Genomic DNA, 23,305 nt, shown 5'->3' with positions numbered 1-23,305 from the left:
AGGACTGATCCAGAGATGGAGAGGCATTGATTGGACTGTCGGGCTTTGGAGGGAGGGTAGGGGAGGGGGGGGTAAGGGGGAAAGATCAACCAAAGGACTTATATGCAGGCATATAGGCCTAACCAATGGACACGGACAACGGGGGTGGGGGGGTGGGGGGTGAGGGCATGAGCGGGGGGCGGGGTAGAGGGTAACGTGGGGACAAGGACACATATGTAATATCTTAATCAATAAAAATATATTTAAAAAAAAATAAAACCAGTTGAAGTCTTTTTACCACAAAACCTGTGTAACAAAACAGTGAGGTGGAGAGTGTACCAAAAACCCAAGGACGTTCTTACATTTAGATGGTATAGAGTGAAACAGAAGGTGAAGGGATTAAGAAAACACACACACAAAAACCACAGACAACAGTATGGTGATTACCAAAGGGAAGGGGTTTGGGGGAGGTGGAAGAGGGTAAAGGAGATAAATGATGACAGAAAGACACTTGACTTTGGGTGGTGAACACACAGTACAGTATACAGATGATGTGTTATGGAATTATACATTTGAAACCTATATAATTTTATTAACCAGTGTTACCCCAATAAATTTAATAAAAATAAAAAAATAAGAATTCAGCTGTTACAAATCAGATGACAGTGAGGAGAAAAATATGCTCAGAAGGAATATAAATAAATGTGCATCAGTAATTTTATATGTACTTTACAAATAAAATATCTCTGAAGAGTAACAAAAACTCCAGAGGCATCATTTTAAATCAGTACAATGGCAAAGGGGTGGTGAGAAGTGTTTGACAAACAACAGGCAGGCGTATTTTCACATTATGCTGTCGATGTATCATGCAATGGGGTGTGATCAATTATAAAATAAGGTCTCAAACTTTTCTTTTTGGCAACTTTAAAGTTTGTTCAGCTGTTTCAATGACATGCGATTCTTTATTAGTATTGGTTTCTGTGTCTTTTTTTCAGCATGCTTATTTAATATCAGAGATAGTATATTTTGATACTTGGGATTGACTTTTCTGTTGGCAATAAACAGAATTGGTCCCAAATGAGGTTTTACTGCAGTGCTTTATTTTCTTCTGAGACACTTATCTGTAAAAGACAATGTGCCAAAACCGGTTTGGCTCAGTGGATAGAGCGTCAGCCTGCAGACTGAAAGGTCCCAGGTTCGATTCCGGTCAAGGGCATGTACCTGGGCTGCGGGCACATCCCCAGTAGGAGATGTGCAGGAGGCGGCTGATCGATGTTTCTCTCTCATCGATGTTTCTAACTCTCTATCTCTCTCCCTTCCTCTCTGTAAAAAATCAATAAAATATATTTAAAAAAAAAAAAAGACAATGTAATACAAATTGTTAACGAATTAATTCCTAATGGGGAAGATAAAAAAAATTACTAAATTTTAACAAAATATATTGTTAAATATTAGTGGAGTAACTTTATAACGTCTTAGAGTATAAGATACTATTGCTATACTTGTTTTAAAAACATTTCTTTTATTTCCATATATTTATCTCATATTGGAGTATTAGCTTAGTGAATTTTTAAAAATATATCATTTGTGTCCGGCTGTTGTATCTCAGTGGTTGAGTGTCGACCTATGGACCAGGAAGGCACGGTTTGATTCCTGGTCAAGTCACATGCTTCAGTCCCAGTGTGGGGTGTGCAGGAGTCAGCCAATCAATGATTCTCATTATTTCTATGTCCCTCTTCTTTCCTCTCTGAAATCAATAAAAAAATATTTTAAAAAATCACTTGTGTAATGCATTCTAACACATTATAGTGGGAGTTATTCTATAATTAGATAGTGGACATTTTTAAGGGTTTAAAATAAAGAATGATCATTATATACTCAATTTAGAAAATATGAAAAATGCAGAAATCTTATGAAGAAAAAAACACTAATAGTTCTACCTCACAGAACCAACCATATTGTTAATATGTATATGTATTCTTTCAATCTTTTTCCACACATAAGTTTTTTCACACAAGGTTTTTAGCCCACATATTTTTGTTTTTGTTTTGCAGATATTTTAGAAGCTTTGTTTTTAAAAACTACCTAAAACATACTGATTGGATGCTCAATAGTCTACTCATTTTCTTTTTATTTTTGACTAGAGACCCAGCGCATAAAATTCTGCATGGGTAAGGTCTGTAGGCCTGGCTGGCAATCAGAGCCAATCAGGTTCCCCACCTCCCCACCTCCCCGCCTCCTCCTTCCCTCCCTCAGCGCCCAGCCACCTCTGCTGGTCACCCGCCATGTTCCACACTGCCCCCTGGTGGTCAGTGCATGTCATAGTGAGCGGTCGAACTCCCATTCTCCCAGTCGAACTCCTGAGGGGAACACTGCATATTAGCCTTTTATATATACAGGTGATTTCTTTGTGATTATTTCTGACTTTAAAAATACATGATTTTACAGTGTATTATAAAGAGGGAAAAATGAACCAGGAGTCAAACTTAAATGAATAATAGATCCCAGTAAGTTGAGAAAGTAATAGATTTGCCAGATAAAAACAAGAGTGGAAAATTCTTATTAGTGTCTAACCTGAAAAGCTATAATGCTTATTCATTCTAAATTTTCATGGTGTAGTCTTCATCTGTTCTTCAAATAGTGAGTATTCTAGAAGAAGGCCAATCAGAGTTTAGGAATTTCCCTTTTCATTGTTTTCCCATAATTACAATATTTATTAAGAAATCTCAGAATTTTATTCATAAATGCTAATTGTATTTTTGACATGGGAAGAAACAGTGTCAGTTTCTGATTAAAATTTTTTTCTTGGAGTATTCAATAAAATAAGTATTTTTGGCAATCTCAGAATCAGGTGATTCATTAACATAACAGTTATCTACCTATGAATTGTAGTCTTCAAGTGGATTTTCTGTAGTCTCTTGAAATATATGAAATATATTGTCATATAGACTGACAGCTTTCTTCTGCCTCTTTTGGGTATAAACTCATGTGTTTATTGTTTTAGCTTTACAGAACATATTGCACCCATCAGATATACTTCCGAGGTTTAATTTTGAATTAGGAGCACCATGTGCAGTATTTGAGTGCACTTCAAAGTTAAAGTGTATCATCTAGTAACACCCCCCCTATAAAAGACCACTAGTTGTAAGTCAAATATTCTTAGATTTGGGATTTTGGCTATGTGCATTTGTTTTCTCCTAAGCTAGAAAATTTTCAGTTTATCTTCTGACACCAGCTATTTACTTTTCAGATGTATGGTTTTACATGTTCATTAAGAAACAGATTTTTTTATACAAGAAAGATGAATCTTTTGAAAATGAAAGCCTCTTTTTGGAGTTTTAAAAATCTTGTCAAGAGTGGTTATTAAATCCCATTTTAGAATTTTCTGTAGTTTGGGATTAGCCAAAAAGTACAGAGTGGTCAGTTCAGTTTAACAAAAACAAAACAAAATGTCAGGTATCTGAAAACAAATAAAAAACTAGTTAGTGTTAAAACTTATCAGCTGAATTTTGTTTTAGTTTCTGTAAAGAAACATTTTTTGGTTTAAAACTGGACACCAAAGATGGTTGTATAATTTTGTTTCCTTCTTTATCCCAGCTCTTTTCCCAACACTGCCATTTATATCCATAGAGTTATAATTTGATATGCTAATATATTGAGACCGAACTAAATTCTTTGTGAGTGGACATAAATGTTTTCTAGGCCTCTTCAGGATCTCATCTTTTTTAGGTATGAAAGACTACTGATCACTATTCTGTATTTTAATATAAATTGATAAAATTGATTAAATTTTACATTTAAGTCTTAGGTTTAGGAATGAAGTTTTCCTCTCAAAAGTTGTCTATTAGGAATCATCTGTACTTATGCCTTTAAATTGATCCATTATTATTCTTTTTTAGAGGAAGCATTTTTTTTGACAGTTGTCTTACTATTTATTTCTTGGCTTATTGACATATTGGGCTAACACCATCTTCGCAGAGTTTGTTACATCAAAGTTTACTATCAAAGTCTAAGGGACATTTTATAATTAAGAAAATGCTTTCTGTTTTATGAGAAATGTTTTACTTTTCTAAAATCAGTTTGGTTAAAATGCATATTGATGGCCATGTAAACATAACTACATGTGAGAATTTACTGTTATTAATATTCTTGTGAACATTTGCCAACATTCAATTTTCTCTTATGTTTTAAAGTATTCATTCATTCATTCATTCATTCATTCGTTCATTCGTTCATTTGTTCATTCATGGCTTTGTTGTACCAAGCACAATGATAGGAGGGACAGGACAGTATGATAGTATTATTCTAGCAGAAGTAAATGCTTAAACAGAATCTTAAGGGGTATGCGGGAATGTGCCCTACAGAGAAGGGCAAGAAAGAGTAGACCAGGAAGAAGTAAAAGAATGAATAAATCCACATAAGTTAGGAGATAGTCTGAAATAAAGGGAAATTTAAAACATTTTGTCACAGTTGGAGTATAGGCATACTCCATCATAGTGATTTGAGCAGTAGTGTAGAGCAAGGGTCAGCAAACTAGGCCCATGGCCTCTTTTTGTATGTCTTGCTATCTAAGAATGGTTTTAACATTTTTAAATTGTTGGAAGGAAATCAGTTGTCCCCCCACTTCACCCCCCCCCAGCCCTCCTCCCTTTTGTTATTATAAATCATGTTCTGTCATTCCCCTCTCCCAATATATCTAATTTATGGTTATTGTGGGCAATTGGAAAATAGAGGAAAGTATAAAGAAGAATTAAATAGCCAGAATAAAATTGCCACTTGAAGCAGTTCTTACTATGGCTTCTGTTCATTGCCAAATCCCAGGATATGCTGGTGTCTAGGCAAGACAAATACTTTTTTTCATGCAAGTCTGTGTTTGAAAGGCATAAGTCACCTTGAACCTTATTATATTTGTCACGCAGAACGTTGCAAATAAACCTATATAGGACTATACCAATATAAAATTCTTAATAAGAAAGCCCAAAACATGATATAAAGTAAGGAAGGCAGTTTATTAATTTTCCAGTTTCTTTATGCTTTTGGCATGTGGGAAAATGCTAATCTTTATGATTTATGCACAAATGTTATAGAAAGCAATAGAGTTTGCAGATAGTCACAAATGTAGATAGATTTACTTACTCTCTAGTCCTCATTTAAACCAATTATTTCATTTTAGCCTGAAGTTAGAGGACAAGTAATTATCTATTATCCATGACCAGAGGAAATTTACATAATCTAATTAATTATAACTAAATAAATCAAAGAAATAATATGATTCTTACATACTGCCCTCCTGTCCTTTTGATACTGACTATTGTTTGTGTCTAGTGACTCTACAGAGTTAACAATATTTATCATTATTGCTTCAGAATCCTTACAGGTCATTTTGTGGATATATATGACTGAATAGAAATACAATGCAAATTGATTAGGCAAATCTTGTAGCGTGGAGAATCTATGAAATTGTTGGAAAGTTACCAAAAACAAAGTAGCAAATGAGGATCTGGCAGTCAGGTGATAAATAATTGAAGTGAAAATCCACAAGGTTCATTACATATACAAATAGGTCAAAAGAGTATGATTTGATAAGATCTCACTCATTTGTGGAATATAATGAACAATATAAACTGATGAACAAAAACGGATCCAGAGACAGAGAAGCATTTATCAGATCGTCAAACCTCAGAGGGAAGGCAGAAGAGGGTGGGGGAAGGGAGAGAGATCAACCAAAGGACTTGTATGCATGCATATAAGCATAATCAATGAACACAGACACTAGGGATGTGAGGGCATGAGCGGGGGTGCGGGTAAGGGGACAATGGGGGGATAAAGACACATGTAATACCTTAATAAATAAAAAAATATATGTGTAGAGCAGTAAGAAATAAAAAGTATACCCAGTGTAAAAAAAAAGAATAGAGATCCTTGGGAAAAATTACAAAAACCATGAATATTTTTCCAACTGTGACCCTTCTTTATGATGATATGAAAAAAATTAGGTTTGAAGAGAAGACTGTCAAGTTATTATAATAATTTTAATAGGAATTTTTAATACAGTGAGATATATACAGAAGACTATGTAAAAATCTATGTGTAATTTAAAGGATATTCCTTGGTCAGGAAGTAGAGCATTGTCAAGCACCCAGAGGCCTTCTACCTGGTGCCTTTATCAATCCTTTCTCTTTAGAGGTAACTTATCTTGTGTCCTGATCTTTTCCTCACAGTTTTTTTAGTTTCATCATCTCTGTATGCTTCACTAAGTAATTTATAATTAGTCATTTTTAATTTGCAAGCATTCTTTTGTGTCTTGCTGCTATTATTTAACACATGTTTGTGATATTCTCATTGTGGTGTGAGACTCTAGTTCAGTGATGGCGAACCTATGACACGCGTGTCAGAGGTGACACGAGAACTCATTTTTTGGGTTGATTTTTCTTTGTTAAATGGCATTTAAATATATAAAATAAATATCAAAAATATAAGTTTGTTTTACTATGGTTTCAAATATCAAAAAATTTCTATATGTGACACGGCACCAGAGTTAAGTTAGGGTTTTTCAAAATGCTGACACGCCGAGCTCAAAAGGCTCGCCATCACTGCTCTAGTTCATTAATTTCAGTCCTGTGTTGTATTCCTGAGAAATGAAGGAGTATATATTATTTTTGACACAGTTGATATTTTGTATTTTTTCCAAAAACCTAAAAATATTTTTCTTTATCCAGCAAACTAGAGGCCTGGTGCACAAAATTTGTGCACAGGCAGGGGGTGGGGGTCCCCTCAGCCCAGCCTGCACCCTCTCCAATCTGGGACCCCTTGGGGGATGTCCGACTGTCTCTGGGATCGGGCCTAAACCAGCAGCTGGACATCCCTCTCATAATCCTAGACCGCTGGCTCCTAATCGCTCACCTGCCTGCCTGCCTGGTGGCCCCTTCCCCCCCCCCCCCCCCAGCCTGATTGCCCCTCGCTGTCTCTGTATGCTGGCCTGATCGCCCCTAACTGCCCCCCGCTGCCGGCTAGGTCGGTCCCAACTGCCCCCTCCCTGCTGACCTGCCCCGCCCTGCAAACCTAGTCACCCCTTACTGCCCCGCCCTGCAAACCTAGTCACCCCTTACTGCCCCCCCCATACCAGCCTGGTCGCTCCCAACTGCCTCTGCCCCCCCTGCCGACCTGGTCGCCTCTTACTGCCCCCCCCCTCTGCTGGCCTGGTTGCCCCTAACTGCCCCCCCCACTGGCCTGGTCGCCTCTTACTGCCCCCCATGCCGGCCTGGTCGCCCCCATCTTCCCCCCTCTGCCGGCCTGGTTGCCCCATGCAGCCTGCTGTTTGGTCATTTGGTCATCCTTCACTAATCCCCCCCTGCCGGCCTGGTCGCCCCACACAGCCTGCTTGTTCAGTCATTTGGTTGTCCGTCACTAACCCCCCTGCCGGCCTGGTTGCCCCACCCTGCCTGCTTGTTCATTCGTTTGGTTGTCCCTCATTAACCCCCTGCCAGCCTGGTCATAGGTAGCCATTTTTTGAGGGTGAGGGCGTGAGGGTTAATTTGCATATCACCTCCTTATTATATAGGATAGTTTGTAAGTGGCTGTTGTTCTATGTGCTTTTTTTCTTTTTTTTTTCAGCTGCATGTGACAGAAGAACCAAATAAGCAAAGCTTAAACCAGCGGTTCTCAACCTGTGAGTCGCGACCCCTTTGGTGGTCGAACGACCCTTTCACAAGGGTCGCCGAAGACCATCTGCATATCAGATATTTACATTACGATTCATAACAGTAGCAACATTACAGTTATGAAGTAGGAACAAAAATAATTTTATGGTTGGGTCACAACATGAGGAACTGTATTTAAAGGGCCAGAAGGTTGAGAACCACTGGCTTAAACGATAATGAACTTAGTATCTTAGTGATTTCATTTCATACAGTCTTAATTTCTGTCTCTTACATATAATGAAACTTAAAAGGAAAATTCTAACCAGAGGGGAAGATTCAGAACAAATATGGCAAATGTCCTTACCTCTACACATGATAACATAAACACTTAAAACAGTATAAAATGATAAAAGATAGGAAGAGACATTTCACAAAGAAATAGAAAAACTAGTATGCAAGAAAAATGTTAAATTGCATAGAGATTTTAACATTTGCACTAGAATTAAAGTCGTTTCTTTTATGACACCTTTTTTTTTTTTAAAATCTCTTTGTGGAACCCAGTAATTTCCAAGCAGTTATTTTTTAAGAAGGTTGGTTCAAAAATCTACAAAGTCAAAGTCAAGTTCTGGTAATTTTTAATTTTCTTGCATTAGCAATCCTTCTAGTACAGTATGATTTACTATGTCATCATACAAAGACAGCATTAGAGAGTGTACATGGCAGGGTAAAATTAAACACATGCTCACAATCAAATTAATGTATTTCATCTGTCTTCAACTAATAACAATCTGTCATGTTATCTATCTGAGTAGGGGCATAAACAGTTTATTTTGTGTTTGGAGTAACTTCCTGGAGGTAGTTAATGTGACAAGTAGTTTGTTTGAATTGAGTATAACCAGATCAACACTCTAGATGTTTCCTTGATAACCTAAAAATTACTGTGAAAATCTGTGCAAGTGCTATATTTGTATTTTGTTTTTACTTTTTTAAGTTAGACAGTGACATATTTTATAATCATTTCACTGAGAATATTCTGTTTCTGACATCATACGTGGACTGAGGAGCACAAATAGTTACTTATCATGTTTTTTTCCATTGACAGAATAGACAGTGAAATAATTAATTAGCACCATTTTTTTAAAAAAAGTGTGAAGTAATGCAATCTGGTGTGAATAAAAAACTCATATTCATTATAGAATATGTTCTTATAGCATGTTGAAAATTAATATTTAGGAAGATAGGAATGTTATAAAGTTCAGGCCAATATAAAAAGTGGTATCAGCCCTAACCGGTTTGGCTCAGTGGATAGAGTGTTGGCCTGCAGACTGGAAGGTCCCAGGTTCGATTCCGGTCAAGAGCATGTGCCTTGGTTGCAGGCACATCCCCAATAGGTGGTGTGCAGGAGGCAGCTGATCGATGTTTCTCTCCCATCGATGTTTCTAACTCTCTATCCCTCTCCCTTCCTCTCTGTAAAAAATCAATAAAATATATATTAAAAAAGTAATATCAATATTATTGTGAAGTTTTTAAGAATTTTAAATTTTACTCAAAATTTTACATCAGTCTGATAAGTAGCCCTGATTATTGTATACTTGATATATCTAGTTTTTAAGCTATTTGTTACAGTTGGTACTGTATTTTTAAAGACTATTCTGTTTACTATATCTAAGGGTGGGGAATCTTTTTTCTGCCTAGGTTCATTTGGATATTTATAACATTATTTGTGGGCCATAAAGAATTATCAACTTAAAAATTAGCCTGCTATATTTGGTCAGTCATTTAATTAACTCTCCCCTTATGCTTTGGCAGGGCCAGACCAAATGATTTCAAGGGCCTTATCCAGCCCACCTGCTGTACATTCCCCACCCTTACTATGGATAGATGCAATGAAGATGCCTGAATGCCAGTAAACAAATAGGCCTTAAAAAGAGAAGCTTTCATAGGAAACCATCAACAAAAGAAAAAGACAACTTACTGAGTGGGAGAAGATATTTGCCATGATACATTGATAAAAGGGGTTAATATCCAAAATTTATAAAGAACTCAGACAGCTTAACACCAAATAAACCAAACGATTAAAAAATGGGCAAATAACCTGAATAGACACTTCTCCAAAAAGGACATGCAGATGGCCAATAGACATATGAAAAGATGCTCAATGTCACTAATCATCAGAGAAATGCAAATTAAAACCACAATGAGATACCATCTCACAGCTGCCAGAATGGCTATCACCAATAAATCAACAAACAGCAAATGTTGATTTGGAGAAAAGGGAATCCTTGTGCACTCTTGGTGGGAATGCAGACTAGTGCAGCCACAATGGAAACTGGATGTTCCTCAAAAAAAAAAAATGGAACCGACTTATGATCTAGTGATTCCACTTCTGGTATATTTCTAAAGAAACCCAAAACACTAATTGGAAAGAATATATACACTTCTATGTTCACTGCAGTATCCTATATAATAAAGAGCTTATATGCTAATTAGACTGAACAGCAGAATGACCTTTCGAAAGCCGGGGCTGCGAGGGGTTGTGAGGGCCGGCCGAGGCAGCCGGGGCTGCAAGGGCCGAGCCCCTTGCATGAATTTCATGCATTGGGTCTCTATTCCTATATAATAAAAGCCTAATATGCTAAGTGTCCGTTCAGCCAATCAAAGTGTTATATGCTAATGATATGCTAAGGCTGCTCAACCGCTCGCTATGACATGCACTGACCACCAGGGGGCAGACAGTCCACTGGTCAACCAGTTGCTATGACGTGCACTGACCACCAGGGAGCAGTCGCTCTGACTGATAGGTTAGCTTGCTGCTGAGGTCTGGCCGATCAGATTGAGCGAGATGGGCCAGACACACCCTGGAGTCCTCCTGCGGTCCCTCCCCAGCTGACCAACTTCCTGCGTCCCTCCCTGGCCCCAATCGTGCACCGGTGGGGTCCCTTGGGTTTGCCTGTGCCCTCTTGCAATCCAGGACTCCTCAAGGGATGTCGGAGAGCCGGTTTCAGCCTGATCCTGAAGGCCAGGCCTAGGGACCCCACTGGTGCATGAATTTGTTATTTATAATAGCCAAGATATGGAGACAACCCAAGTGCCCATCAATAGACAAACGGATAAAAAATAGTGGTACATTATACAATGGAATAGTACTTGGCCATAAAAAGAATGAAATCTTACTATTTGAGACAGTATGGATGGATCTAGAAGGTATTTTGCTAAGTTAAATAAGCCAGACAAAGACAAATATATGATTTCACTTACGTGTGGAATCTAAAGAACAAGATGAACAAACAAAACAGAAACAGACTCATAGACAGGAAGAACAGACTGATGGTTGCCAGAAGGGAGAAGAATGGGGGTTGGGTGAAGAAGTACCAATTGGTAGTTACAAAATAGTCATAGAGATGTAAAATAAAGTGCAGGGAATACAGTCTAACTGTGTATACAGTGCCAGGCAGGTACCTGAAATACTGGCATTTAATACTGGCATTTGTGAAGTACATGATTGCCTAATTGCTGTGCTGTACACCTGCATCAAATACAAAATAATGTTGAATGCAAACTGTAATTGAAAAATAAAAATTGTCATAGACTTGCATGATTAGCATGTGTGTGTTTTAGAAGTGAAAATATATACATAATTTTAACACGTAAATTAAATTTAATAAATTATTAAAGTTATTAAGCTCATTATTGATATTTCTATCTCTCCCTCTCCCTTCTTTTCTCTGAAATTAAAAAAATAAAAAAAAGATTCAAATAATCTGTGAGTGGGGATATGGATGAAATAAGATTGGTCATGTTTGGATAATTGTTCAGGCATCTTTCCTTGTATTTTCCAACAAAACGTTTTGACAAGGGAAAATGTATTTCAGTTTTCAGACTGTTTTCTATGTATTACTTGAGCCTTTTAATGACAGAAAAAATATTTCTACAATTGTAAATTTAAAACATTTTCCCTAGTAAGTAAAAATACAAAATATTCTTCTCAGTTTATAATTAAGTTTAATGTAATTTTGTGACTATTAGATTGAGTATTGCATAACCCAAATTACAGAGACAACTATACTATAATGCTTAGGTTTTTATTACCTTTCTAATTATAATTTCAAGTTATCATTAGTGAATAACTCAAGACTTGGTATATAAGAGGAAGAGATTCATTTTTTAACAAGTAGATGTAGATCTGTATTTTAAATTGTTTTTCTGTTAGTTAAGGTAATGCTAGATGCTAGACAAACAGTCCCTAAAATTTCAATATCTTAGTGCCTAGTAGTGATGCACGTTAGTTCTTCATTGCATTGGTCAGAAGTTTGTCTCATGGTCACACCTAATTGCAAACTAATCTGGGAAGTGTAGTGTTGCTAACCAATCTGCCCATCTTATCATTATATGTCTACTAGAGGCCCGGTGCATGCATAGGTGGAGTCCCTCCTGGCTGATCAGGACTGTCTTGCTCAGTCCCGATTGGGGCCGATTGGGGCTGGGGGGAGGGACTGTGGGAAGTTGGCTGGCCGGGGGAGAGACTGCAGGAGGTTGGCCAGCTGTGGGAGGTTGGCTGTGGGAGCTCACTGACCACCAGGGGACAGCTCCTGCATTGAGTGTCTGCCCCCTGGTGGTTAGTGCACATCATAGCTACCAGCTAGTTGTCTAGTTGTCTGGTCATCAGGTCATAATGGTCACTTAGGCTTTTATATATATAGATTTTTCTCTTTTTGTTAGAACAGCAAAGGATCTTAGGTTTCACCCTGCTTGAAGAGAACAAATTAGCTTACTACCTCCATGGATACTGGCAGAATGTATGAGACTCCTGGGTCAGAGATGAAAGACTTTATTACTCAAAGCAAGCAGGATGAGTTCCATATTTGCATTGGTTCTCTTTGCACCCCAAGTTTCACCTGGGCAATGTGACCTCCATAGATGATGTGCATGCAGTGATCTGTATTACAACTGAGGAACCCAGAGTTAAGGGAACCTAAATCTTTTATAATAGGTCAGAAGTCAACCTCTGACCTTTGCTCTCAAGGGAGATATTATTATTATTATTTAATGATCTTAAATATAATATTGCATGCAAGATGGGAGATACTGTTTTTATTATACCAGTCAATAAAGAGACTTGCAGTTTGTGTCTGAGGGAGACATTAGCTGTATGTATGCTGCTTGCCATGCAAACATCTTTGAAAGGATAGTTTAAAATTCTAGTATATTTTTCTGTCATTTACACATATATATGCATATATAATATGCTTACAAAGTAAGAATTTTACCATATGCATAATTGTGTACTCTACATTTTAACATCCTAAAGTATTGTGTATTTTACCTAGTATTCTTTTTCCAGCTTTGTTATGTACTAGAGGCCCAGTGCATGAAATTTGTGCAAGGGCCTTGGCCCTGGCCCCCACCCGCTGTGGCTTTGTCCGGAAGGATGGATGTCCGGGAGAATGTCTGATCTAATTAGCATATTATGCTTTTATTATTATAGATAATATAATTGACATATAACATTGTGTAAGTTTAAGGTACACAGTGTGTTGATTTGATATGCTTATGTACTGCAAAATGATTACTCCAAATGGTTAGCTAACATCTGCACCATATCACAGAATTGCCAGGGCTCAACTTTCTTCTTAATCAACTTAGATTCCTTTCTTCATAAATGTAATTACTACATTGCATTTACTGTCTTCAACTTCCCTGTCCTTTTCATTTATTTTAAGTGGTTGAGAAAACCTTAGTTCTACTTTAATGCAAATCTCTATCCACCCATGCAGCTAAATGAATGTGGCTGCAAAAAATCCACCAATACACTGTGTCTCATTTTAAATCTAGGGGTAACTATTTTCAAATGACTTTTCGGTATTTTTCAAATCTCATATTAAATCCATTAGCGTATTCTATTTACTTTTTATCCTGAACATATTTTGAGAGTCTGCCCCACTTTTTACTATTTCTGTTGCTACCACTCTTGTCCTAAGTAACATTCTCTCTCACTTAGATTATAGCCCCCTCAGTGGCTTCTCTGCTTTACATTTGACCCTCTATAGTTTATTCCAAAAGAAAGAGCCCAGAGTCTTTTAAAATGTGAGTCAGATTATAACTTTTTCCCCTCACAACCCTCCAGTAACTTCCCATCTCTCTTAGAGTGGCCGACACACACTGCACAATATGGCCCTGGCTTTTTGAACTTCATTTCACGCTATTTCCCTTTCCTGCCAACTGATTTTAGCCACTCTGGCCTCTTGGCTTTTCCTTGAATATGCTAAGAATAATCTTCATTAGGACCTTTGCACTTCATTTTCCTCTGCTTGGAAGACTTTCTCCCAGATATTCTTGGTCCTTAGCCTTCTTAAGATTTTTTACCTAGCTGTTTAAAATACCCCTACCCCTTATGTACCCTTTATCTTTCTTCATAAAATCTATTATCAGCATTTGTCATACTATAGAATATACTTGTTGGTCCTTTCCCCTTCATTAAAATGTAAGCTCATTGTTAAATCTGCAGCATCCAGGACAGTGCCTGACACTCAGATATTTGTTGAATGAATGAATGAATCATCAGTAAAGTTATACGTTGAAATTGTTAAGCAGGATGTAATATGGTTGAGGTAAAAGAAATGGCATATACACTGAGTGGCCAGATTATTATGACCACCTGACGTTTGTAGACAAATTAGCTATAATTTTGTGCTGAAGTTGCCAGAGGACCAGACCATTATAAATAGGGAAGCAGGTTGTTTACCACGACAGTAGAAGTGATTTTTTTCTGAAGATATGGGTAAACAATGTAATTTAACAGCCTTTGAATGTGGGATGGATATATATATATATATTTATTACAACCTGCTTCCCTATTTATAATGGTCTGGCCCTCTAGCAACTTCAGCTCGAAATTACAGCTAATTTGTCTACAAACGTCAGGTGGTCATAATAATCTGGCCACTCAGTGTATACAATATTAATGCCTTTGTCCTTCATATTGTTTAGATGTTGGAAGGATATATGCCAAAATGTTAATAGTAGTTGTCTTTAGTTAATGGCATTTTAAATTTCATTTTCATAATTGTTTTTCTGAATATTTGGGAAATGAGCATATATTACTGTTATTAGGGTGGCTTGGTTGGTTGGAGTGTCATCCTGTACACCAAAAGATTGTGGGTTTGATTCCTGGTCTGGGCTCCTGCAAGAGGCAACCGAGCAAGAGGGCTGCGGGAGGGAGCTTCAGTTATTCGGGGGGTTGGAGGGGTGGTCTTCTTTCTTTCTGTCTGTCGGGATTCTGCTTCCGTCCGTGACCTCCTTCCTTCCTTCCTTCGGCCTTCCTTCCGTCCTTCCTTCTTCCTGCCGTCGTCCTTCTTTTCCTTCCAGGTGCTGGCGGCAGGCTTACTTTTCTTTCGTTTTTCTTTTTCTTTAGTGGCTTTCTCGTGAGTGGTCTTTCTTTTTCTTTCTTCGGGACTTTTTCTTCTTTCTTCCTTCTTCTTTCCTCCTCCTCCTCCTCCTCCTCCTCCTCCTCCTCCTCCTCCTCCTCCCCCTCCTCCCCTCCTCCCCCTCTCTCCCCCCCTCCTCCTCCTCCCCCTCCTCCTCCCCCCTCCCTTCCTCCCTCTCCAGTCCCTTCCTTTCTCTCTAAAATCAATAAAAAAACAACATATCCTCAGGTGAGGATAAAAAAAAAATATATGTATATACACATATTAACACCTTGAAAAATGATGTGCTTTACTGAAGGACATAAAGGAAATTAAATCATGTAGCAGTAAGTGTTATCACATGTATGATAGGTAGATACTGGATAATAATTTTAAGAATATTCTTAAAAATAGAAGAAAAGAAAGATTTTATTAGTACTCTAGTAAATGAACTCTCTTAATGTTAAATTCTAAGACAACAAAAGGAAACTTTGTAGTGAAGTTGTGTGTTTTTTTAATCTCTGCTGTCTCATTTGTCAGAATCTCAGTCATTTAAAATAACTTTGATATCCTTAATGGTCTTTTATATTCATATACTGGGGATGACTTTTTGAGAAATGATTGTATCTTTTTCATCTGTGGGTTCTTACTACCTAGCACAGTACTTGGTATATAATAGGTACTCAATAAACGCTCTCCCCCACCCCCCCACAATTGATCAGTGACATACTGGTCTTTTATTGCTATCTTCATTAGGAAAACTTTGGCTTGGATAGTAAATTACCCAATGCTATAGATAACTTATGTGATAGTTGGGGAGTTGTAGGGAAGGGTGGAGGGAGAGAAAAAAAGAGAAAGAAAAACGTTGAACAGTGATAGATGGTTCCATTTGAAAAAATAAGTACACACACACACAAAATGACAAACTTGCTTTTTAAAAAAATTGGTAGTTACTCATGGGGGATTTTTCCTAATGTCAGGATTTGTTCTTACTCTTGTTGAATTAGGAAAGTATTTTAGCTTTAATATTATGATAACCTAGATATATAAATGTCAGTGCTAATAGCTTAGTATTTTAGTCTTGTATAAATCGATGCCTGTGGTATCTGTACATTTTTTGGCCTTTTCTTGTAAATAAGGTCTTAGTGATGTTTAAGGAATAGCAACTTGTGGTCATAAAAGAAAAACTCCAATTATTCAAGCTAAGCAATATAAATGGGACTCAGAATCCCTGACTAAATAAAAAATCTCCTAGAGAAAAATCTCTTGAGCCTACAAACTAAAGACCTTCAATATAATTTTAAATAAAACCTTTTATGTAAAATGAGAGCACTTTTTAGTTGATAATCAATTGACACTATTATGTAGGCTCACTAGATTTGCAAATTTACAAGTTTTTACAAGTCAGTTGGGTCCCTTCCTCAGGAAATCAGTTTAACTTTTTCCCTCCTATATTGACTCAAAGAACCCAGTTGTCCTTAAATCCTGTGAATATATTTGCCTTATAATTTGACGGCATTGAGTCAACACCCTTATAGGGTTTCTAGTGTTGTAAAGAGAGAAACTGTTCAATAAAGGGTCACATTTGAAAAAACAGACTGTGCCAGATGAAACCAGTATTGGATATGAATACTGTGCTTTGCTTTAAAGAACCTACAAGTATTCAAGGAAATAAATGCTTACCCCTTACTTTCGAAATGCATACTTTAGGTTTGGAAAGTAGCTGAGCTGTCTCCTTGTAAAATTAAACCATGGCTTTAAATAAATTAAATACACTATGAAATATTGATATCTTTTAGCAGAAAATTAATTACATATTTGTTGAATGTTAATATTTATAAAACTTGCAGAACTATTCTAATTATTAAAGTAATTAAACTGTTTCAATTAAATATGAATCTTTCAATTAATCTCTGTTTAAAAATATTATATGAAGGAAATCTTTTTGAGCATCATCACTGTTCCAGAAGCTATATAGATAATAAGAATGATAGCTTTCATTTTTTGAGCACTTATCAGGTACTGGACATTTGCACTATACATGGATTAATTCTCAAACACTCCATATAAGGTAGGTATATGTGTTATTCTTAGTTTTTAGGTTTAGAGACCGAGGCATAAAAAAATTAAGGAAATTGCCTAAGATTACGCAGTTAGTGCCCAAGCTGGGATATAATACTGGGAGATAAGTCAAACTTAAACATGTTAAAGTATATTGATTGACTCTGATATTTTTTCTCTGTTTCTGTTCACCTTTCTAGTTGATTTGGAGCATATGCGGACAGTAAAACCTGAAAAACACTTGAGGTTTTGCCAGGAAAATGGTTTTAGTAGCCACTTTGTCTCAGCAAAGACAGGAGACTCTGTAAGTAACAATGAAAATGGATCTTATGAGTGAGGTTTTACGTTTATTTATTAATATTCATAGGAAGTGATTTCCATTATTTTTTGCAACAAATTAATGCTTATTGAAGATATAAAATAGACTAGATTAGATGTAACATGTTTATTCTGTTTATATTACTTTTGTAATTCATTTAACATAAGTTTATGGTTGTTTAAGAGTTTAAAAAGAATATAAATCCCCATAATTTCAGCATTCAGAGATGACTGCTAATCTCATATGATGATTCATTCCTTCTAGTCTTCTTTTCCTGATCCTCACAAATATTAGTGCTCCTGCCAGCAGTTTGCATTTGCTGAGTGCCCACTTTGTGTATTTCTTTTTCTAAACTTTTTTCCTTAGTGACCTCATCTAGTCTCGTGGCTTTGATCAGACTCAGTGTTCAACTGTCCACCTAAGACCTCTGCTGAGATGTCTGATAGGCAGTCCAAGTTTAATTCAGGTCCATTCTGAGCTGTTGGTATTCCTTCTTCAAATCTCTCACAGTCTTCCCACTTCAGTAAATGGCAGTTCTATCAATTACTAAATCCAAAATTATATTGGAGTTATCCTTGAACCCTCCTTTCTTTACACCTCAAGTCCTCTTGGCTCTACTTTCAAAATATGTCCAGAACCCGGTGGTTATTTCTTATATTTGCACTGCTACCACTTTGTTTCATGCCCTCATCATCTCTGACATTATTATCTTCGCTGATTTCTTTTTTGTACCCTTGATCTTCTCTAGTGAGTACTTAGTACAGCAGCCGGGTTGAACCTATCAAAATAGAAATTACAACAAGCCACTGTCCCAGGGTTTCCATTTTACTCAGAGTAAAAGCCACAGCCCTTCTAATAGCCTCCCAGATCTTACATGATTTGTAATCTCTGCTTATTTTCTTGTACAATCCATCTCTTCCTCTCCATTCTACCACACTAACGTTCCTGTTTTTCCTTAAACATTGGCTATCAGTGAACTATAATATATATTACTTTTTGAGGTGCAAATGACATAAGCCTTTTGGAGTATGTATCTCTTTTTGATTAGAAATCAAAATTAGATTAATAAAATTGTGATAAATATTCAGTAAGTAATCATGAGGTAAGTAGGGATAAGAAAATGATAGTACACTTATGAAGCAAAGACAAGTTATACCTTACAGGTGAACTCTGGATTGGAGTGCTAGAAATCATAACATAAGCTAACAGTGTATGAAAAGTCTGTTTATAGAGAAGTGTTTGTAGACTTTTGCGTATTGATAATGGAGTATACTGCTCCTTCACTCTGAATTGATAAAATACAGTAGGGATTTCTAAGTTGTTCTGCTCAAAAGATGTGGAGAGTTTATTGACTTGAGAGCAGCAAAGATTTTTAAGGTATAAACTAAAGCCAGGTCAAAAGACCAATTTAAAGTTGGCAGTGAAAAACCCAGGTAGCATACTATATTCTCATTTTCTTCAGCACCTGTAGGTGTTTGTTTTGCTAGTATTTTTTGAATGTGGTCACTGTAATCGTCTTATGTTAAAATCTTTAAAATGTAAGTTTTTAGGGATTTATGTTTAGATCAATTTACTGAATTTTATGAATTTGTTCAATTTATGGGTTTAATGACTTAAAAGTTTATTACATTTAAAATTTTGTTGTCTGTGACAAATAAAGCTATTTTTGGAATAACCTGGTGCATCATATTTTGTAATTCTTGCTATTTATCATTGTTTAGAAAGTTCAGTTTATTTGAAGGTAACTTAAGCATGCCTGTTTTAAATCATTTAAACCTATTTTTGGTATGTAGGTATTCCTGTGTTTTCAGAAAGTTGCTGCTGAAATCCTTGGAATCAAATTAAACAAAGCAGAAATAGAACAGTCACAGGTGATTACATTGAACTTTATATTTAAAGAGTAATTTATTTCTTTTTAGTAGTTGGAATAATTAAGTTCTAGTCTCTTCGTGGGTTTGATGATTATTCACTGTACTGCACATTATATCTCTGGCTTTACTACTCTAGTGTAAGTTTGTACCCTTAACCGTATCTACCCTGTCCTCCCGCCCCTCATTCCCAGGTAACACCATTTTATTCTCTGTTTTTACAAGTTTGGCTTTTTAAAGTTTCACATATAAGTGATATCCTGCGGTATTTATCTTTCTCTGTGTGACTTACTTCACTTAGCATAATATACTTAAGTTCATTCATGCTGTTGCAAGTGGCTGAATGTCCTCCTTTCTCATGGCTGAATAATATTCCTCTGTGTGTGTGTGTGTGTGTGTGTGTGTGTGTGTGTGTGTGTGTGTACACACCACATTTTATTTATCCATTTATTTGTTGTGGGATAGTTAGGTTGTTTCCATATCTTGGCTGTTGTAAAAAACACTGTGATGAACATTGTGGTACATATATCTTTTTGAATTAGTGTTTTCTTTTTTTTTTTGGACAAATATCCAGGAATGGAACTGTTGGATCATATGATAGTTCAATTTTTAGAGGAACCTCCATAGTGTTTTTTATAGTGGCTGTACCATTTACATTCTTACCAACAGTGCACAAGGGTTCTCTTTTCCGCACATCCTCGCCAGGACATCTCTTGAGTTCCTGATGATAGCCATTGTGTGAAGTGATAGCTCATTGTGGTGTCAATTTACATTTCCCCGATGATTAGTGATGTTGAACATCTTTTTCATGTGTTTGTTGGCCATTTGGATGTAAAGGACTAGGGGGGAAAAAGACAAAGAAGTTCAGGTTTTATATTTTTTGTTTATGTATACAAGGTGTATATTAAAACCAAAAATATATATGGAAAAAGAGGAAGGAAGGAAAGGAGGGAGGGAGGGAGGGAGGGAAGGAGAGAGGGAGGAAGGAAAAGGAGGAGAGAGAAAGAGGGAGAGAATGGAGGGAGGGTGGGCAGGCGGGGGAGAGAGAGAGAAAAGGAGAGAGAGAGAGGGAGATGTGAATGGTTTCTGTGGGTTTTATGCCATTTAAAAGATACCTGAGGGGATTTGGTGTAATGTTTGAAAGTGTTTTTATTCATTTTATAGGAGATGGTAGACTCACCGAGTCACGTGGAAATTGATGCTACAGTAATTTAGTTTGTGACAAATATTTGTAATAAGGCTGTAGTCTTAATTCCATTCACTGATTTATTGAAAGAGATTCTGTTATTTTAGTTCTAACCGAGATCATTACTGTTTGGGAGTCATAAAATGACTTAACACATTGTGCAAGTTTTATAAGGAAGAGATAGGGGAAGAAAGAAATGGAATGTAGTTTCTGAATACAGCCAACATGTTTTGAGGGTCTACTTTGTGCCAGGGACCACAGAGATGAATAAGTCCTTGTCCTCAAGGAACTCCCAGCACAAATGGGCAGACAGGTATTTAAACAATTAAGTACACTCTAGTTGCATTTCTCACAATTCCCAATTTAGTTGATAGTTTCATTTTCATTGTTTATTTGTTCTCTTTTCTCCCCTGCCCCAACCATTCTCCTCTAAGATAGTATAAAAGTTGGGAAGGGTTGTTAACAAATGTCCTAGTTTCTGAGATTGTTCAGAATTTTTTGTTTACAAAGTAGTCAAACCTTTACGAGAAAAAATAAATTTACTACTGCTGTTCTCTCGGAAGTTTAAAATTTAGCTCCTTAATAATGCATTAGGTAGTCTGAAACGAAAATGTACTATCTTGTATGTTATCTCTCTCTGTCTGAATTGCAAGGATGTTTTGCCTTCTATACTTGGTGTTCAGAGTTCTTAATACATTCTTAATACATTTTAAATCATGACAGTTTCACTTGCCAGTTAATAAACTATGAATTTCTGTTTGGTTTAAATTAAGTATGCATTAGTTTTTTCTAAACAAAAATTTCATATCTGAGATACTCACTAAACTTGCTAAAAATATATATTCTTTATGTGACCTCTGAATACGTTCATACTCTATATAAAAGTTTCTAGCATAGGGCATATAGTAGGCATGTTTAAGATTTTAATTCTGCTTTACTTAGTGTATAACTATAAACACAAATGCCTTTTAACCCCTGATACTTCTCTTTTCTGTTTTATCTGAATACTGACCTTCCTTAAGGAGCCATAAGGAACTTAGATTCTTCTTACCTAGATGTTAATATTTTTGTATCATTTTGTCAAATAAGTTTACAAAGACTGCACTAGTGTTTATTTTTTATCCTAAACATCACCTGTCTTCCTTATAAGAACATATTTACCCACTTTGTTCATACTAATCTAAACCTCAGATATTGAACATTGCTTAATGAATTTCTATATCATATCTTTCTCTAATCACCTTTTAAATTTATTTTTTCATATAGTTTCAAAACTAGATGGGACCTTAGAGACCATGTAGATAAACCTTTTTTTTTTTTTAATAGCGTAGTCCATCATGAAGAACAAAGAGGTGAGTAACTTGCCTAAAGCGATGAATGTTAGTGGCAGCACATTTTGTGGAAGAACAGGAAGAGTAGCTGTCTTTAAGTTCCTACAGTGTACAGAGTACCATAGTTTTAAATTGCTATATCCATGCTTTAAATGGTAATCTATAATCTTGTTATACTTTATATTATGGATGTATAGCAGACATATATTCTTTAATAGTTTACACATCTGTTTTCCATGCTGGACTCTTACGCGTCTCAAAAACAGAGATCGTGTATTATATTATTTATCTGAATGTCTTCAGTACCTAGAATAGTGATTGTCTTTGAATGAATGATAGTGGCAAGTGTTTTTAGCCTTCAAGGTATGTTTACTCTATATCCTGAGCGTGACAAACTATGACTTTTCAGTGATAAACATGTAACTACTATCTGTATTAAGACACAGTTGCAGAGTAGACCAAATTTATTTTTTGTGTCTTCCCAAGAGTCCATCTCTACTCCTTATACCTTACTTCCCCAGCTCCAGGGTTGCTTTCTTGCTTTCCGTCTAGATAGCTACCACTTCCACCTCCAGGACCCACCGCAGTTATTCTCTACATAATAAGGGCTAAGCTGGTGTTCAAATAAAAGTTGATGTTTTGTAGGTAACATTTTCTCTGAAAACAAACATAATGACTTGTAAACGGACTGACTCCTGTGAAATCACGTACCATGAAGTTTATGGCCTGGCTATTCTGTTTTGCTACTCCTAAAAAGCAAAGCCTTGGTTCTGGCTGCTAGTTCAGAAACTTTGTATAAAGCTTTATGTCAAACAACGAAGGCCCCAAAGAAAGAAAGATGTTGCCTTTTTAGTTCTTCATTAATTGGATGAAAATTAATGCTGAATATCCAAGCCATTTATATTAGTCAGTACATTGACCAAATATTTTGACCGTAGGTCAGTAACCTGGTTGTGTTTATAGGATAGGGTTTAAACCAACATTTTGGAGGATTGATGAGTTGCTTACTGATTATGAAAATCCCTTTTCTTTATTGTAACCCACAGTTTGTCATGAAACAATTAGGTTCGGTGGAGGGCAGATAATGGTGTTCAGTGTTTTACTGACATACTCCTCTTGCAGCACCTCACATTGCGGTTAGCAATGCTTCTGCCCAGTAAATCGCAGTCTTGTCCAGCAGTTAAGCTGCTGCTGGGAATTGGGGCAGAGCCTGCTTAGGCCAATATACTGTACCACCCTACTCATTTACTCCTAGTTCATTCAGTCTTTATACGTGCCATTGCAACCAGCAGCCTTATTAACATGGTTTTCTCTATTTGTTAATTATTAAATGCTGTTATGAAATAAGAGTTTTCTGAAATAAGATATTTGAAATTATGAAAGAAAAAAAAAGCCAGGATAATTTAAAGTTGAACAATTTAGAGAGCATGTTATCTCTGTCATACTTGTCACATATAGTCTTTTTAAGGGTTATTGCAAACAAAAACCTAACACAGTAGTTTTGATTCTTTAGTTTAG

The 23,305-nt window shown here is 36.4% G+C and overlaps 1 protein-coding gene across 3 annotated transcripts in view; it reads left to right on the top strand.

Moving 5' to 3' along the window:
- Window positions 1–23,305, top strand: part of RAB28 (RAB28, member RAS oncogene family) — a 72,290-nt gene that overhangs the window by 45,208 nt on the left and 3,777 nt on the right. For 2 of the 3 annotated variants that reach the window (XM_036328987.1, XM_036328991.1), the window contains exons 5-6: window positions 17,284–17,387; window positions 19,196–19,273. In XM_036328987.1, coding sequence (XP_036184880.1) covers window positions 17,284–17,387; window positions 19,196–19,273 — 182 coding nt within the window. The remainder of the gene's footprint in view (window positions 1–17,283; window positions 17,388–19,195; window positions 19,274–23,305) is intronic. The other variant, XM_036328993.1, reaches the window with a different exon arrangement.

The sequence above is a fragment of the Myotis myotis genome, unplaced genomic scaffold (assembly GCF_014108235.1).
Source record: "Myotis myotis isolate mMyoMyo1 unplaced genomic scaffold, mMyoMyo1.p scaffold_m19_p_1, whole genome shotgun sequence".
NCBI lineage: Eukaryota > Metazoa > Chordata > Mammalia > Chiroptera > Vespertilionidae > Myotis > Myotis myotis.
The sequence above is the reverse complement of the archived record's forward strand: the minus strand, read 5'-3'. Positions and strand labels throughout refer to the sequence as shown.